Source organism: Rhineura floridana, chromosome 2 (assembly GCF_030035675.1).
Source record: "Rhineura floridana isolate rRhiFlo1 chromosome 2, rRhiFlo1.hap2, whole genome shotgun sequence".
Taxonomy (NCBI): domain Eukaryota; kingdom Metazoa; phylum Chordata; class Lepidosauria; order Squamata; family Rhineuridae; genus Rhineura; species Rhineura floridana.
The window spans coordinates 103,844,545-103,862,316 of record NC_084481.1 but is presented as its reverse complement, the minus strand read 5'-3'; the positions used below and the strand labels follow the sequence as shown (position 1 = coordinate 103,862,316).

Sequence of the window (17,772 nt, the reverse complement as noted above, 5' to 3'; positions counted from 1 at the left end):
TGGTCATCAACTCCAGGAAATGGCATTTTAGACCCTTTGGAGGCCTACTGTGAGTTGTTTGCAAGGCACTCTGAGGATAAAGTTGCTTGCCTCCATAGCAATCTTGATGCACCATCTACATCTAGTGTAGTCCCCAGTGAGGTGTCCAGTGCAACATCTGCTGCAACTTCTTGGGATCAGTTTCAGCTGATGTGGCCTGATGATGTGGACAACATGCTTATGATGATGCCGCCAGAAACGTGTCCTCTTGACCCTTGCCCTCCTTGGCTTACTGAAGCTTGCCAAGGGAGTTTGACCGAGTGGATCCAGGGTGTGGTCAACATGTTGTTGCAGGAGGGAGTGGTCCCAGCCACCCAGAAAGAGGCAGTGATCCGACCTCTCCTGAAAAAGCCCAACCTGGACCCATTGGTTTGTAATAACTACCTCCTAGTTGCAAATACCCCCTTTTTAGAGAAGGTGATTGAGAGGGTTGTGGCACAGCAGTTGCAAGTATTCTTGAATGAAACAGATTATCTTGACCCATTCCAGTCTGCGTTCAGGCCTGGTTATGGGACTGATAGATGGACTTTATCAGGAGAAGGATAGGGAGAATGCAACCATGTTATTCTTACTTGATCTCTCGACCGCTTTTGATACTATTGACCATGGTATCCTTCTGAACTGACTTGATGAGATCGGTATTGGAGGCATTTACAGTGTTTCCAATCCTACCCCCAGGGTCGTTTTCAGAGAATAGCATTGGGTGGTTGTCTTTCAAGCCCCTAGCAGTTGTACTATGGGGTGCTGCAGGGTACCATCTTGTCCCCCATGCTGTTTAACATTTATATAAAGTTCTTGGGAGTGGCCATCAGGAGATTTGGGGTGAGATATCAGCAGTACACTGATGATACCCAGCTCTATTTCTCTGTAACATCTGAAACAGGAGATGCCATACAAGCCCTGAACCAGTGCCTGGACTCAGTGGTGGGTTGTATGAGGGCCAATAAACTGATTCTGAATCCTAGCAAGACAGAGACGCTGTGGGTTGATGGTTCCCGAGTTCAGATAATTGGTCAGTTGCCTGCTTTGGATGGGGTCATACTCCCTCTGAAAGAACAGGTCCATAGTGGGGAGGTGTTCCTGGACCCATCTTTGTCACTAGAGGCCCAGGTGACCTCAGTGGCTAGGAGTGCCTTTTACCAGCTTCATCTGGTAAGACAACTGCGGCCGTTTCTGGACAGGGATAGCCTGACCACTGTTGTCCATGCACTGGTAACCCCTAGGCTGGATTACTGTAATGTGCTTTATGTGGGACTACCCTGGAGATTGGTCTGGAAGCTGCAGCTGGTGCAAAATGCAGCAGCACGACTGCTCACTGGGGCAGACTATCACCATGTCACACCGCTGCTGAAAGAATTGCACTGGCTGTCCATTATCTACCAGACTAAGGTCAAGGTTCTGGTTTTGATACAAAGTCCTATACAGCTCGGGACTAGGATACCTGAAATATTGTCTTACCCCTTATATACCTAGTTGGTCACTACGCTCTGCAGGTGAAGGCCTCCTGCAGATGCCATCTTATCAGTAGGTCCATTCCGCACAACGTAGGAAGTGGACCTTTAGTGTTGTGGTACCTACCCTTTGCAATTCCCTCCCCTTAAATATTAGCCAGGAGCCATCTTTGTTATCTTTTCGGCACCTACTGAAGACCTTCCTTTTTCAACAAGCCTTTTAAGTAGAGACCTTATCCCATTCTGTGTCTATGTTGGAATTGCTTTTTAAGATGTTTTTAAGGATTTTTTAAAAATATATTTTAATGTTTGTTTTTATTGTGTTTCATGATGTTTTAGTTTGCCGCCGTAGGCTCCTACTGGGAGGAAGGGTGGGATATAAATTTATTCAAGAACAATAATAATAAATAATTTACATGAGATTTTAATCCAGGCATGCTTGTTTTCACGTTATACCCATAGCCTTTTTAAAAACAAAATGTATGTTTCTAATTCTCACAGAGGTAAGATTTTTGAAAGAGATGGCAAATCTATTAAAGGAGTTGAGACCTTGAGACAAGAAAATAAAGGCCAAACTCATTAGTCAACTATTAATGGGCTGGATCCAGGCTAAGGATGCAATCTTATACACACAGGGAGATAAGGCCCATTTGAACACAATGTGGCTTACTTCTGAGTAGACACTTCTAAGATTGTAATGTAAGTTAGCTGCACTTTATTTCCATTGAAATCAATGGAACTTAAATCATGGATAACTTTTCCCAGTAAGGCCTAAATTCCCATTGTTACCTGAGGATTGTTTCTAAGCTCATTTATTATAATTTGTCCTAGCTGGAGTCAAGTATTTTATACTTGAGTTTTCCAGTTTCTGAAAAAGAAAGGAAAAATAATTACAGCGCATCTTATGGACCTGTTTACATAGTCACTTATTTTGCATTAACAACTTCTGAAAACTCCTTCTTTACATCTTCACGGGGCGAATTAGGAGTAAAACTGGTTTGAAAGAGTAGCATTGTTACACCAAGATCAAAGTTCTCAACTTGCCTCTCTTTTGCTCATGGGGTAAATGATCTGGTACACCAGAGGCAGGGAACTGTTGGACTGCCATCAACCCCAGCCAACATAGCTCCCATAATTCCTGATGATTGGTTATTGCCCAACAGCAGCTGGAGGACCATAGGGATGGGAAACCTTTTCTGATCGGCAAGCCAGATCATTATGTCCCTGCCCTCTGGTGGGCTAAATTTAACAGGTGGACAGGGTCAGCCACCCAGCATCATTATATTGCCAGATGATGCTGTGCTTTGACTTGTTGGGGCTTCAAAGGCAACACACACAATGCTGTTTGAAAGCCCTTTCACTGTTGCCAAAAGGGCTTTCAAGCAGCCCCTCCACTCCTGCTTGAGCCTCTGTAGGCTCAAATGGGAGTGCGGGGGTTGTCTGAAAACCCTTTTGCTGTTTGGAAAGGGCTTGCAGACAGCCTCTCCCTGCTTCTGTTTGAGACTGTGAATGCTTCCAGCCAGTCCTCATGCTCCAGTTGCTCTTGTTTGAGCTGCTGGAGCTGAGCAGAATTTGACCCCCACTCATCAGCTGATGAGCAGAGATTAAATCTTGCTACCTTGGCTGCGCAAGCCTGGTCCCTGCTGGAAACAGGGCACACAACCAATGCTGGATTAACCCTGTCCTCCCACCCATCAGCTGACGGGCAAGTGGGCATGGTTGGGGGAAATGGGCTTGCGGGCCAAATTGAACCCCCTGATGGGCCAAGATTGGCCCACGGGTCAGAGGCTTCCCACCCCTATTGTACACAATAGCAAGCATGGTTGTTTGCTTCTTTAGTTACTTTGTCCTCTTAGTACATTAATATTCCTCTCTTTCCCATTATGGAACTCCAGGCAGCATAGATGGGGTTCCCAGGCGGTCTCCTATGCAGGCAGTGAGCAGACCTAAACCTGGGGTTTGCAAGGCTGCAGCAGCAACATATGCCCTCAGATCATGCCCTGGGAGATAGAGAAATGCAGTGAGCTGTGGATCACCAAAGGCAGTCCTCAAATACAGCAGAAATTCTTCAAAATTGCTTGTCGTGTGCACAGTAGTTGTAAATAAGAATTGTAATCTCAGGATAACTGTCTCTAAATCTTGTGCAAGCAAGCCACATAGGTCTGCTAAGAGTAGTCTATACAGACTTTGCCGCAAACATGGTGGTGTCAAATATTAGTTACATGTGGCTAAATTATTTTTGATGTTTAAAATTGGTATCCCTCCCATGATGACTAACAAATTAGATAAAGTGGTGGTAGGGAATCTGTGGCCCTCCAGATGTTGCTGGACTTTAGCTCCCATCATCCCTGACCATTGGTCATGCTGGCTGGGACTGAAGGGAGCTGGAGGCCAACAACATGAAGGGTTGTGGATTCCCCAGCCCTGGAACAATGTTTATTTATTTATTTATTCTGACAATTTATACACTCCTTAATGATAGTAATCTTTAATCAATGTACACAAGACTCACTACAATGACTAAAAATGAATTAATACTATAAAATCAGAATTCACTTAACAAGCCTACTGGAATATAAAAGTCTTGAGTTAAGTGCCGGATGTTCAGTGGAGAGGGGGCCTGTCTGACCTCATCTGGAAGAGAAATAATAAAAACAATTAAATTGCGCATATACAATGAAAATAGCGAAACAGCAAGAGTATAAAACCATCACAGCAAAATGAAACCAGTTGAAAGGCAATAAATAAAAAGCTTGGAAAAATAGGAAGGTCTTCACCTGACAACAAAAAAGCAGGAGGGTGAGTTTTAGCTAAGTCTCCCTGAGGGGAGCATTCTATAGGCAAGGTTCCACAACAGAAAAGGGTTGTATGGTAGCCTGGTTGAGCAGAGGCCTTGTTCCTTTCATGCATTTGGCCCAGCGAAATGACTAAGGTTGCAATCCAATTCACTTACCTGGGAGTAAGTCCCATTGAACTGAATGGAGCTTACTTCTGAATAAACATGTATTGGATTGCAGCCTTTGTAATCTCATACTGAGGAGATGGGATCCATTCTGTGTCAGCCCACAGAATCAAGGATTTTGCTGCTCTGCGGCCTGACCTGCAGAAGCTCTGTGGAATAGTCTAGATCAAATAGTGTTAGGATTAAAACAGAATGAATATGCTGCTGGCACAGTCTGTGTCTGTGTTGGAATTGCTTTTTAATATGTTTTTAAACCTTTTTTTTAAATAGATGTTTTTAAAGCATTTAAAAAATGTTTTTAAAGATGTTTTGTTTTAATATGTTTTTAATGGTTGTTTTGTTTTAATATGTTTTAAAGTCTGTTTTATGATAAAGTGTTTTTAGTGCTTTTGTTTGCCACCCTGGGCTCCTACTGGGAGAAAGGGCGGGATATAAATCAAATAAATAAACTTACTGTTTTTCCTCATGACTTGTCAGGGACCTGCCAGGGGTGGCTTCCACGGAAGAGACTTGTATTCCATTGTTGCTTATAGATACAGCTGACTGTGGCTTATTTGAGCTTGAAGTGGAAGATGAACAGTCTAAAGGGAATGAAGGTACAGTTGTTTTATCTACTATGTCTCCTCACCCACCACCCCACTGAAATCTGTTATTTTTTCCCTCTAGCTTTCACGTTTCAAGTTATATTATCCGTACATATGCTGTAATGACAGCTAGTACTAAGTAAAAAAATTACCTTGTGCTATAAGTGTAAAATGGAAGCACTGAGGAGTTACTGAGGAACTCAGCAACATTATCCAGGATCTTTGTCACTACATATGTAAATAATAATGTGAATACATATCAGACTTCCGGGAAGGGTGACTTAGCCTGTGCCTGCTTTTGAGACGGGCTCCTGCCTCAAAAGAAGCTTATTCAGATATATCAGTCAGTTTTTTCTTTTTTTTTTGACTGATTAAACTTCTCCCGGGTAGGGAGAAACGAAGAGATTAACCTCAAAGCCTATTTTTGTTGGGACGACCAGATCTCATTAATTTATGGGACGAGGTCCAGCCGACGAAGGTGGGACGGATTTTTAACAGCAAGCTCTATCTGATAAAGCGAACGTTCACCTTATCTTCTAAGAGAGAACGCACTAACAGGCAAGCACCCTTCTTTCTATATTTTTCTTTTACTTGACTTAAATTGTTGCTGTTTAAAAGAGATTTGCCAGATTGATCAGTTTTTGACATCTCACTGGGGAGCCATAACTTCTCTCTGCTACGCACTAATTAATAGCTTATCTCTGTTTTTGTTGCAAAAAGCTGTCCTGGATTTGCATTCTAAAGATATACACAGAAGAGGGATTTCTATTCCAGATTTTTATTTTGAAAAATATTATACTGTTTTGAGACTACTCTCTTTTTGGTCTATTTTATTTTGACGAATCTGTTTCTTGACGATTGCCATTAATTGTTTCGATCCTGGGAACTGCATTTTGTTTACTTAACTATTGGAGAGATAAGGCTGTCTGCTCTGTTTATACTGTGATGTCACCAAGTTTGGAGTATTAACCCAATTGTTGCTGAAATAAGAAGTGGTTTTCCTATATTTTTCTTTTAAAATGGCAATTAAGAAAGTGGCTGAAAATCTGGAAATAACTATGTTTCAGAAAATAATGGATGAGATTGAGATAATGAAAATTGAATTGAGTAAAATGAAGCAGGAGATTAAAGATATAAGGGTCCCTGTGAGAGAGGTGACCCTGGAAGGGGTCCCTGTGAGAGAGGAGACCCCGGAGATTGGAACAGGGGTCCCTGTGAGAGAGGTGACCCTGGAGACTGGAATAGGGGTCCCTGTGAGAGAGGAGATCCCGGAGATTGGAACCAACGTGGAACAGGAACAAGATTTGGAGTCTATGGACTTTAGAAATAAAATCTATTGTTTGGAACTCAATGTTATCTCTGAAGAAATGAATGAAGATTCTAGAGATAAAGTTATCAATGGCATGGATAATCTTCTGGACTGGAATGATGTGATGGAGCCCAATATAGAGAAAATCTATGGAATTAACTGCAGCCATGTGACAATGGAAAAACTTTTAAGAGATGACCCAGTGTATTTTGAAAAAAAGAACAGAGATATGATTTTACAGCAGTATTTCAGCAACCTATTCAGAATGGATGGCAAGAAAATATTTGGGATAGAGGTAATCCCCATCAGACTCTTACTATATGACTATGGCTTTGACAGCAAGATTATTATGGAATACTGATAATGGAAGATTGGATATTGAAATTACTGGACTTAACAAGACTACTGAAGATGGAAGATGGAAAATGGAACTAATAGAGATAATAGAACAATGGCTACCGAAATTATTGAACCTAACAGATTCTGATGTGATGGATTAATTGAAATGTTTATTTTGACTATGGTTATGACAATAAGATTATCATAATTAGTAATGAGATGGATTAATCGATATGCTTATCTGGAAAAAAAAATTGATAGATATATTTCTTAAAGAATTGAAACCTCTCTTTGACTTTTTGTGGAAAGAATAAAGTAATGTTTATGAGATTTGATGATTAAGTAAGATAACTACTGGAGGAAAGTGATTTTATAATATGACTTAAGAGACAGGATTGTTATATATTATAGACTTATAACTGATTTGATCTTTGACAAATGGGAAGTCAATATTTTACTCTTTATTTTTTATTTTTGTTTTTTTTTTCTTTTTTTCTTTTTGTTTGACTATTTTTGATTTTGTTTTTTGTCTTTGAATGTTTTGTGATTTTGTCTTGTATGTTTTATGAAAATCTGAATAAAAATTATTGAAAAAAAAAATAATAATGTGAATACATATCAGGAAATCTCTTGCTTTAGATATGACAGGGGTAGTTTGTCATTTGTACAAGCCAGCAGTAGCCTTCAAGGCTCTTTCATTTGTAGTCATGCAATTTACAGGGGATTACATTTTGCATCCAGTTGCTAGAAAGAACCAGTAAGGAGGCATCATTGAACAATAGAGCCTTATGCTGTTAAAGGTCACCATAGGCTGTTATTTTCTTCCCCATACCCATTACCATTGGCGTATTAGAGGTCCAGGCATATTATCAAGCCCACACTAGCAGGTGCTAGAGAAGAAAGCGGGTGGTAGACCACTAGCTATCGGTTGGGAAAGCTCCCATTTGGATTCAGTCTCACTGCACTAGTCAGTGTCTATAGATATCCAGTCATGTTCCAAAGAGCTTGGATTCTGAATAGCAAAAAGCAGAAGTAATTGCTGCTACAGAGTAGAACAGTCTCCAGTCTCCTGGTCTCCGGCAAGTTAATGCACACCTTAGTGAAGTCTGACAGAGCTCAACAGGGCCAGCCAAGACATTTGACTGCAAGATGGTGCCCCCTTCCCATTCCACATACAGAAGCTGACTTCAGTACTGGTGGCAGGACAACATCCTGCACCTGAGGCAGCATGATAGTCTGGGGAATGGACACCAGGGCTTAGGAGACTTACTTTCAAAGTGAAAAGCAGTCTTTCCCTATCACTGATTGAAATTGATGCTGTTTCAGTTGAATCTGACAATTTGTTCTAGGGTTAAATCAATCTCCTTCTCTCCTAGGTGAAGTACGTCTTGTCAGCTTGCACATTCAAGCTTTGGTAGAAGCTGGTGTTAAGGCAAGAGACATTGCTATCATTGCTACTTACAACCTCCAGGTAACTGTGTCTGACATCCCCTCAGCACAACATTTCTAAGAAAAAAAATAAAAGCCAATGACAAACTGCGCTGATCTTTAGAGCCCTGAATCTTCAGCATGTGCTTAACTAGAGCTAGAGGTGTTGTTGGACTACAAGTCCCATCATCTCTGACCATTGGCCATGCTGGCTGAAGCTGATGGGAGTTAGGTTCCAACCGCATCCAGAGGGCTACAGGTCAGCCACCCCTGCACTAAACTATCCTCACCACTCCTGTCATATATGCAATATAACAAGAGTTGGAACCTCTGATAGGTTTCTCTGGTTGAGTGAGTTAATTTGTTGTTACATTTGTGCTGGTTGCTGGGACCTGGCATCCAACTTACCCAACCCTCTTCCATAGCCTTCAAAGAGTAAACAAAGTTACCACTCCTCCCTCTGACCACAGCCCTTATTCTGGGAGGTCAGAGAGACATCAATTGAGAATACAACTTAAATGTTGTTTATTCTTTGGGGCAATGGTCTTCTTGCATGCATTTGAATTCTGATACCTTAATGATAGAAGCAGGAGATCTTTCAGGGGTAGGATACATTTTCAGTTTTTACTTCCCATGTGCCATGTTCTTTGTATCAGCAATGCCTTTGTTTTTCAGGTGGACATGCTAAGGGAGTGTTTATGTCACAAGTACCCAGACCTGGAGATTAAATCAGTGGATGGCTTCCAAGGAAGAGAAAAGGAGGCTGTTGTCCTCTCTTTTGTGAGGTCCAACAGAAAAGGTATATAGATTATAAGCTGGAACAATATAGGACACAAATAAACTCAAAATCAAATCAAATCAATCAATAAACTTAATTTGCAAGAATAGTGAAACCGTTAATACTGTGATGTTTCAACTGGCTCCTGCTTTGGAACATGTTGGTCTCTTTTAGATGTGCTCTTGGCATCAAAGGAGGTAATTCTGCAAGGTGTAATTGCATCCTGCAGGGGTGCACATGTGTAGCATGACTATGTGAACAGTGGCAGTTGCATGGATCATTGGTACCCTCCTTTCTGCTAGGTTCCCTAATGCATTGGCATGGCCCAAGTAATTATTTTCCCAGCATAGTCATGTTATTCCTACAGTATGGGATCACACCACGTGGAAATGGCTTCCATGCTGCTGGGAGCCCATATGAAGGGAACCATTTTCACCCTCCCCAGAACAGAAGCTTGTCAAGGAGACTTAACTGTGCCAGGGAAAAGTATAGAGCAAAATTAGTTTTGAGAAAAGTCTACAGAAAATGATTTTAGACAAAGATAGGGAGGTAACGGAGGCCCAAATATTGAGTCACCTGCTATTAATGCCTATAGTAGCAAAAAGATAGAAACTGGCAGTGAAGCTGAGGTTTGATTTACTGTACCATGCATTTGGGATCCACTATGCAGCTTTGGTAAACAAATCACAAAGGGTATGTGCAGTTTTCATGGCAAAATACACTCCTTTTTGTTCCAGAGAGCTTGGGGAAGGATGTGTCCCAGCATAGGCCATCTTAGTGAAACCTCTGATGGTTAGGCACACATTGTAGGACAGGGCAAGCCCAAGACATTTTGCTGTCTGAGGCAAAGGATAAGATGGCACCCCTTTCCATTCCATGTGCAGGACTCTGCCGGATTGAAAGTTGGCTGTTGCCCTCAGGTGTGTGGAAGACCCTGTCCCATCACCAGTGCTGAAGTACTAGCCTGCTTAAGAGATTCAGAGCGTGTTGTGTGGCATATATACCGGTAGCTCTGTCTTCCAACTGATTGGAATAACTAGGATGCTCAGGAGGAACAGTGGGGGGACTGCCACTGCTGCCCTCCTCCACTCTCTTAACACCTGCCACCTGAGGCGACTATCTCACTCTGCCTAATAGTAGGGCCAGCCCTGTTTTAGGAGGCACAGCAGTTTCTGAGTGTTGATTGTTTTTTCAATCCGGCTATTATTGTCATTGCTATTACTGCTGTTATTGTTATTACTGTTCCTATTAGCGCTATTGTTACTTAATATGTCATATATTATAAATTAAAATTATTTTAAAAAGAGGGGAACTGTTAATCCACAGTCTGTGCACATTGGAAAAGGCTGTCAGTCTTTCCTGTAAGCCAATGGTAATTGCTGAGTACTTGTCATCTCTCAGCTCTATCAGAGTGCGTAGAGTGCAGTTGTCCACATCTTTTCAAAATTCCACATTGTAGCAAACTTGACTTGACCCCAAACTTGTGAGTCAAAAGCTAGCCTTTCTTTCCAAGGAATGTTCTTTTTAGGAACACAGCAAATCTGCTGCTACAATTGGCAGCTTCTTGCCCATTAAAATAGAGGGGAGGGCATGGTAGGTTCTTTTTTTGCTTTCATAGGTGCTAGGCCGAGGATAAAAATTACTGGAGCCAAAGCAGTAGCATCTTTCGATTCTGTTTATGTAGTTAAGTGAAGTAAGCAAATCATAGCATGTTCTTGTTTCTGTATTATGATAGGCATCACATTTGTTACTATTTTCCAGGTAATGCTTATTAAGCACTGGTGACCTAATGCACTTTAACATACCAACAGGCTCTGCTCTGAAACATTTCATGGCTTTAGATGGTAGGAACAAACCCTGCCTCCCTGATTTGCTTTTAATATTTGTTTTTCTACTTATCTCTGGCTCAGCTGCAGGAGCAGGGGACTCAGCCACCACCCAAGCTAGGCAGCTGAGCTGACTCATCTTGGCATTTGCTTTCTCTTGTCACGTATCCATGAGAAAATAATTGGAGATCAGAAATAGCTTTTGGAAAAGTTTCATACGTGTCTGTCATTTATATTCATTTGCTCACGCATTGTGCTAGTTGATTGCCTTTTTTTAAAAAATAGCGTGCATTATCCATTCTTCTGACCTTTATGAAATTTGGACTTGTGTCAATAACTAGGAAGAAGCAAAGTGTTTCTGCTGGAACAGTGCAGTCCTGACCTATAGTTTAAGGCCAATTCCATTGCAGACAGGGATTTTCGATAGGCTTAACCAGTCAGCTTGTACCATCCATATGAATATTCCTGCTGTTCCACTTCTGACACTCCAAATCACAGTGATGTAAACCAAAAATATCTGTGGCTTATGAGCCACATCAAGCCCCAGAAATTTATATTTTCTGGCTCTTGGCCATTTACTGGACTCTGTTTTCCTTATTTAAAAAAATTAAATGGAATGAAGTTGGATTTTCAGCTTGATCTCTCAGAAGCTCATTCTGAGGCAGCATTGTGATCATTTTAAAGCCACAAAATTAGAGCTTTCAACTAGTTAAAAAGAAATTGGTTGACTAATCACCTGTCTTTTTGCAGACCAATTAATTAATCAGTTAAAGTCAAATATATTTACATATTAACTAAACCATACTATAGGTGCCTTTTGAGATATTTAAGAAAGTGTAAGGTAACTTAAATGTAATAATCAAATGCTTCCCCAATTAGTCTCTAAAAGAGAGACTATCTTTTAATTTACTGTATATTTCTTTCCCTATTACACTAATGCACCAGAATGAAAATGGCCTAAAAAATAAAACCAGGGTGCCTTCACATCTCAGATCCATCACTGATTAATTTTCATGAAATTAAGTCCCATTGAACACAGTGGAACTCACTTCTGAATAAGCATGTGTAGAATTATGCTATAAATTTGTAAGTAGTTCATTGGCTAACTAAACTCATTAATTCAGGTACCATATGTAGCTTGGACACATACAGGTATCTTGTGGTAGGAGAAAAAGAAGCACTCTAATGAGAGCCTATGTGATTCAAGTGTTGAAGTAGGTATGGGGATTTCCCGATTCAAATCCCTACTTGGCTGTGAAAATCACTGAGTGAGCTTCGGCTGTCACTGTCTCTCAGCCTATCCCACATGGTGGTTGAGGATAAAATGAGAAGGTGTCATACACACCCTCTTGGAATTCATTGGAGGAAAGGTGGGATATAAATGTATCAAATAATTAAATCAACTATAAACTAAGGTAGACATTTCAAAACTTATTTTTGTTTTTCACTTTCCTGTTCATTGAGGCGTGAATGAAAGTAGTGTCATGACTTTGTTTAGAAAAATGAAACAAACCATTATTAATATTCAAGACAAGATTTCACTCTGCAAAAATGATGTTCATGTTTATAATGAAACATTTCAAGCGCATCTGATCTATTGTAAATCTGGGATCAGATATTGTTGTGATAATGAAGTTTGGCTATATGTATTTTGTAGCTCCACAGTCCTACTCAGTGAGTGTAGAATGTAGAGTTTAATATTGGGCACAAGCTGCAGTACTCTAAGAAATCTCAGATTTGTTTTATTATAATAATGATAAGGCCGTATTAGTATACTTGTAAATAATTGATGCAGTGTGGTTGCTAGTATCTGGTATTTGCTTATGAAGCAGCCTGTTGTGGCCCAAAACATGTTGAAGTTCATACATTTATCTATGGATTATGCTTACATTGGACTCATTTTGGAAGCTTCCTTGATGGATTTAGACTTCATGTACCTGTTGGCAATGAGGTTTCTCTACCCAATCCTGCACATTTATTTATCTGATTTATATCCCACTCTTTCTCCCAGTAGGAGCCCAGGGTGGCAATGGGATCAAAATGGGATCAAAATAATAACTGCTGGCAGTGATGTGTGTTTTCTGGGAAAAAATCCAACTCTTATCATTCTATATGGATGGTATTGGTTGCCAGTTGTGTATTTGTAATGTGGAATGGTAGCTTCAGTTGCATAAACTTAATTTTATTCCAGTGAACAGACATATCTGGGACTTTGGTCCACCGTCTGCCACTGACAGCCTTCTAGCTCCAAGGTAGAGGTGAATGAACAACAACTTAGGATACCATACCATATCCATATTGCCGACGTACCATGGCCCTTAACAGCTGCAATTTCCTGACATTTTGGAGTTTGAGTGAACATGGAAAGTCATTAATCCAACATGTTGAACAGGAAGTTTTTTTGTTTACTGAGCATGCATACTTAGGATGGAAATGCATGATGTAGTAGTAGTAGTAATAATAATAATAATATTGCTTCTCCTTTGTTTTTCCATATGTTGGTTTTTGAAGCCTGTTGTATTTTATTTTTTATGACACACAGGTGAAGTAGGATTCCTTGCGGAAGACCGAAGAATAAATGTTGCAATTACCCGTGCCCGCCGCCATGTGGCTGTGATCTGTGACTCTCGGACCACTGGCAACCATAGTTTTCTTAAACGGCTGGTGGACTACGTGAGCAAACATGGGGAGGTGCGCACAGCTTTTGAATACCTGGATGACATTGTGCCAGAAAACTATGCTCCCAAGAGCTCTCAGAGTCTCGGTGACCAAGAAAAGAGACTTAAGCGCAACCCTCCACCTGCCCCAAAGGCTGATGGGGAGAAACCAAAGGGGAAACCCACCAAAAGGACTGGACAGAGGTCAGCGGCATGTTCTGAGCAGAGCACAGCCACGGTGGAAACAGTGGACACTGAAGTGAAGGAAAATTCCTGTAAGCATAAAGCCAGGATATTGGAGTTTCTGGAGAGCAGCGAGACACAGCTGGATTTCCCTTCCTCGTTAAATGCTCATGACAGGTTGATTGTCCACCAGCTGGCGGAGGAGCATGGCTTGCAGCATGTAAGCACGGGAGAAGGCAGAGGGAGATACATAAGTGTTCGTAAGAAAGCGACTGCCACAAACATTTCTCTGGGAAAGGCTGAGGTCTGTGCACAAGAGTTACCCCGCAGACCTCCAAGCCCGGCAAAGGAAACCCATGCCTACAGTGAGGAGAGTGGAAGTAGTATTAGCGTGAGGAAAGTGGATCTAAAAACATTGCACATGGAACGGGTGAAAAGGGAGCAAGCCAAGAGAGAGGAGAGGGAGAAACAAAGTCAAGAGCGGAATGTGAATCTGCAGGAGATCGCTGGGAAGAAACACAAAAGTGAAGTCAAAGGTATATATTCCTCTATCTGAGGATTTACCATTTGGTAGCAATTTTCTTTCCTTTACAGAGCTTTTCTATTTGCATTTTTAGAAGAAAGAATTTTTGCACTTTACTCTCCTTTCACTCTCCTTTAGTATGCTGCTTATCCCATCTTTCTTTGAAGTGTCTTTTCAGACTAATTTCAGGGTATGTATCCCTTGGGCATCCTTTGAGAAATTCCAGCCTGAACAGCAGGCAATAGGAATCCTCTGCTCCCAGAACTGCTTTAAAAATGGATTGCAGCTTCTCCATTGTAGCTACAATCCGTTTCTCCACTTCTGCTGTGCACCTAGGACAGGCTTTTCTTCTGAAAACCAGCTACATGTGACAGTGACCAAGAGTTTAATTTAACGGTTCTGAGACACAGTGTTTGTTCATCCAGTAGGTTTCCTTTGAAGGTTTCATTAGACTACTTTGTTATGTGCCTTCAAGTCAATTACGACTTATGGCGACCCTATGAATCAGCAACCTCCAATAGCATCTGTCATGAACCACCCTGTTCAGATCTGTAAGTTCAAGTCTGTGGCTTCCTTGATGGAATCAATTCATCTCTTGTTTGGCCTTCTTCTTTTTCTACTCCCTTCTGTTTTTTCCAGCATTATGGTCTTTTCTAGTGAATTATGTCTTCTCATTATGTGTCCAAAGTATGACAACCTCAGTTTCATCATTTTAGCTTCTAGTGACAGTTCTGGTTTAATTTGTTCTAACACCCAATTACTTGTCTTTTTTGCAGTCCATGGTATGCACAAAGCACTCCTCGAACACCACATTTCAAAGGAGTTGATTTTTCTCTTATCCGCTTTTTCCACTGTCCAACTTTCACATCCATACATAGAGATGGGGAATACCATGGTCTGAATGACCCTGACATTAGACTGCTAGACTTTTGGAAATGTGATGTGTGCCCCCACCCCCACCTCAAGAGCAATCACTGAGATTCTCAGTGGGGAAATCATCTGGAGCGTCTATTAGCTTACTCTATGGAACTGAACTATTGCTTCAAGTGCCAGGAAAAGATGCGAAGCTGGCAACTAGCCCAACCCCCTCCTCCAAGGCAAGATATTATCTGAACAACTGTGAAACAATTGCAAGTTTGGGTGTAGAGGCAATTTGATAGTGGGGGGTTTGATAGTGGGGGGAAAAGAGCTTGTCAACAGAAAAATATATCAGTAGAGAGAGCCTCCATTTGCCAGCTTAGGAGGGTGGATGTGTGGGTTTGTGTGTGCTACATATGCACATTCTGACCGCTAACTCTGAAGAGAAATGGAAATGTCAACCTCATATATGCATGCACAGAATCCACTGGCTCCTAGATCAGTTTAGAAACAGGAAACTGGTACCCAGCGTATTGATTGCAATGCTGTGCAATGCAACAGGGAACCATTTCTCTGGGAGCATCTGGATGATCAGAGTTCCAGACATAGCCTTTCTGTAACATTCTAATCCAGAGCCCCAAGCCTTTGAATGAATTGCAGTCGTCATCTTGAGAAAGAGAGTCTGCAATAATGGATGTTATGGAGGGGCAACTTACTTGTGAACTGCTCTGTGATTCTTTGTTAAGAGTGACACATAAATGGATCTTATAAATAAAATAATAAATGTATTTAAGTAGTGAATGGGGAAACATCCTGTGTTCTGCTGCATTGATTTTTGTGATTTCTGTTGTGCAACTCCCAATTACCTGAAATAACCTTCCTCTCTGTATCCATCAGATAACATTCCTTTTCTTCTTTTTAATACCAAACTTTCCCCGGGGAAGACCCAAACCACAATTGTTGAGCCTGTTCTTTGCATATAGAAGGTTACATTCTTGGCATTCCCAGTTAAAGGCTCTTGGAAAGCAAGGCTGAGAATGAACTCTGAATGAAACCCTGGAGAGCCATTGCCAGTAAGAACAGACAGTTCTGGGCTAAATGGACCCAATGGCCTTATCAGGGATAAGACAGCTTCATGCATTCCTATATGTATTCCATCAAAGTCTTTGTGCTCTGGTCAACCCAATCCTCCCACAAGTACACACAAGCAGCATCCTTTCTGCTACTTTCTTGTTCCTTGCCTTCTCTTCTTTGCCCAATATATCTTGCATAAACCTTCTAAATAGGGACTTTCTCATGGTGAATGATGCTGCTTGCTTCTGCATGGCTTATAAAGCCATCTGTTCTCCTGCACGTGACGGTAGCCTTCTGCCATTCCACGTACCTGAAGTTACGATTGCTGCATGTGTTTGTGTCTTTGCGGATCCTAGCTAAGGGAACCACATTGTTTTGCAGGCTTTACTAAGGAACTAGCTCAACACACCGGTGCCCCTTTATGACCATATTAAAACATTGTGTTGGAGTCTTTCCTTCATTGGTGATTTTTTCCCCTGTTATGCTTTTAGGGAAAGCTGCCGTTAAAACTAGAGTGGAAAGTGCTACCGAGGAAGACTTTGATGCTATGATTTCTGCTGCAATTAAAGCTGACAACACATGTGGTTTCTTCAAGTGCAAAGCGAGTGTGACAACCCTGGGACAGCTCTGCCTGCATTGCAATAAACGCTACTGTCTCAGCCACCACATCCCAGAGGTATGCTTTATCCTAGCCTGGTTCAGGCAAGCTTAACATTGCCACTGTCTGCTCAGCTTCTTGACCCCAGGCCTTCAGATCAGAATTTTCTTCGATGTGAAATCAGGATGGGTTATTCTGAAGCATTTGACAAACTTCAGTTTTCAAGGAGGCTTGCAGGCACAGTAAGACACAGTGTTGAACCATTCCCGAGGCCAGTTCAACATGTGCAAATCCACTGATGAGTGAAATACCCTCACTTCCTGGTCGCTTTCATTTGATATTTAAAAAGATAACTTGAAAACCTGCTCTTAGAGTGTGATGAGGGAGGGCAGCCCAGATTTATGAAAGTAACATAGCATAATGTGCACATACGGTTTAATTCACAAGGGAACCGTGAGGGGTTTTTTTGCCTCCAGTTTAATATCCTAATGATGGGGAAGTTCTCTCCTGCTGGGCTGTGAGTAAAAAAAAGAAACTTGCTCAGAGGTGCTCTTTTTGCCTGTAGTCACTAGGAAAAATGAAGCATTTCCTTTGTTCTCCCTTTGAAACTTTTTATGGATTTAATTATGGTGAGCTTCAGTATGTCTGAGAAATCTCCCTTCACTTCTTTCCCCAAACTCTAATACAAGAATGGTTTTATTTCCTGTCAGGGTTCGCAATATACTTGTATTCCCTCACCCCAGACCTTTAACAAAAAATATGCCCTCACCTCTCCTCTTCCTTGTCTGTTCTTCCCAGCTTGGTGGATCAAGAGAATGTGCGTCCTTGATTGGAATGAACAGGCCAGGCCATTAAAAGGCACTTAACATTGCAGAGCAAGGGATCTGTGTTTAACAATGTGTCATTCTCGAAATAATGTGATTCTTCAGAGTCCTTTCCTCCTAAGTGTCTGAGTCATTTCCTCTCTGCAGAATGTAGCTCAAATCGCCTCTCTACTTTCAACCTCACAGTTCACATTCATTCCCTACAGCCTCTTCAGATGCTTGTTGAAGGCTGATGCTCTTGAAAAGGTATATATGTGGGGCGCTGATGATGCTAGCCTGGAGAGGGCCATTGTTCTGGGGCACACAGCACATGCTTTGCATGCAGAACGTCCCAGGTTC

General features: G+C 41.4%; 1 protein-coding gene across 2 annotated transcripts in view; it reads left to right on the top strand.

Moving 5' to 3' along the window:
* IGHMBP2 (immunoglobulin mu DNA binding protein 2) overlaps positions 1-17,772 on the top strand; it is a 110,420-nt gene that overhangs the window by 83,820 nt on the left and 8,828 nt on the right. Inside the window, exons 10-14 of one of the 2 annotated variants that reach the window (XM_061609917.1) lie at positions 4,930-5,048; positions 8,061-8,116; positions 8,788-8,911; positions 13,259-14,092; positions 16,503-16,687. In XM_061609917.1, the coding sequence (XP_061465901.1) occupies positions 4,930-5,048; positions 8,061-8,116; positions 8,788-8,911; positions 13,259-14,092; positions 16,503-16,687 (1,318 nt within the window). Of the gene's footprint in view, positions 1-4,929; positions 5,049-8,060; positions 8,156-8,787; positions 8,912-13,258; positions 14,093-16,502; positions 16,688-17,772 lie in introns of both variants that reach the window. The other variant, XM_061609916.1, reaches the window with a different exon arrangement.